Here is a 1,438-nt window from a genome sequence, read left to right on the forward strand (position 1 = left end):
CCAATGAAGCTTTTTGGTTTCCCAGTGCATATAAAAGTTATGCTTACACCATACCATAGTCTATTAGGTGTGTAATAGCATTATATCTAAAATGATAATGTACTTATCTTTACTTAAAAACACTCGATGGCTAAAAAATGCCAACCATCATCTGAGCTTTCAGCGCCTCATTATCTTTTTGCTGATGGAAGGTCCTGCTTTGAGGTTGATGGCTGTTGACCCAACAGGGTGGTGCTGAAGGTGGGGTGGCCATGGTAATTTCCTAAAATAAGACAATGATGAAGTCTGCCTCATTGATTAACTCTCCCTTTTATAAATGATTTCTCTGTAGCATGTGATGCTATTTAATAGCGTTTTACCCACAGTAGAGCTTCTTCCAAAATTGGAGTCAATCCTCTCAAACGCTGCTGCTGCTTTATCAACTGAGTTTATGTCATATTCTAAATCCTTTGTTGTCATTTTAACAATCTTCACAACCTCTTCACCAGGAGTAGATTTTGTCTCAACAAAACACTTTCTTGATTCGTGGCAGCGGCGGGCGCGGAATGAGGAGGAGCGCGGGGTCTCTCTACCAGTGTGGTAAAGCCCCAACACCCTCACCATGGACTTCCACCATCCCCCCGGGGGTAAGACTAGGAGTGGAGGCGTGGCCTCCTCCTCCGAGAGCTACCGAGACCGCAGGGAGCGCCTCCGGCATCTGGCCCTGGAGACCATCGACATCAACAAGGACCCATATTTCATGAAGAACCATCTGGGCTCGTACGAGTGCAAGCTGTGTCTGACCCTGCACAACAATGAGGGGAGCTACCTGGCACATACCCAAAGGAAGAAGCATCAGACCAACTTGGCCAGGCGAGCCGCCAAGGAGGCCAAGGAGGCCCCCGCCCAGCCAGGGCCAGAAAAGGTCAAGGTGGAGGTGAAGAAGTTTGTGAAGATTGGCCGCCCAGACTACAAAGTGACCAAGCAGAGGGACACGGAGATGGGCCAGCAGAGCCTCCTCTTCCAGACTGACTACCCTGAGATCGCCGAGGGCATCATGCCCCGCCACCGCTTCATGTCGGCCTATGAGCAGAGGATCGAGCCTCCTGACCGTCCCTGGCAGTACCTGCTCACGGCCGCCGAGCCCTATGAGACCATCACCTTCAAAATGCCAAGCAGGGAGATCGATGAGGCCAAAGGCAAGTTCTGGACTCACTGGAATCGGGAAACCAAGCAGTTTTTCCTACAGTTTCACTTCAAGATGGAGAAGCCACCAGCCCCGCCGAGGCTCCCTGCTGGGCCTCCTGGGGTGAAGAGACCCCGCCCCCCCATGAATGGTCTGCCCCCCCGCCGCCTCTGCCAGAGTCTTTGCCCCCACGACCACTGGGAGGCCTGCCTCTGCCACCCATGCTGCCCAGTGGGCCTGCACCCTCAGGGCCTCCGGGCCCTCCCCAGCTGC

At 53.2% G+C, this 1,438-nt stretch overlaps 1 protein-coding gene across 1 annotated transcript in view; it reads left to right on the forward strand.

The window, feature by feature from the left end:
* The first annotated feature begins 601 nt into the window (after positions 1 to 601).
* The window catches only part of LOC110584155 (splicing factor 3A subunit 2-like), a 1,109-nt gene continuing 272 nt past the window's right edge, over positions 602 to 1,438 (forward strand). Inside the window, 2 exon segments of the mRNA XM_021694183.1 lie at positions 602 to 1,325; positions 1,328 to 1,436. Coding sequence (XP_021549858.1) covers positions 602 to 1,325; positions 1,328 to 1,436 — 833 coding nt within the window.

This window comes from Neomonachus schauinslandi, chromosome 2, assembly GCF_002201575.2.
Source record: "Neomonachus schauinslandi chromosome 2, ASM220157v2, whole genome shotgun sequence".
NCBI classification, from domain to species: domain Eukaryota; kingdom Metazoa; phylum Chordata; class Mammalia; order Carnivora; family Phocidae; genus Neomonachus; species Neomonachus schauinslandi.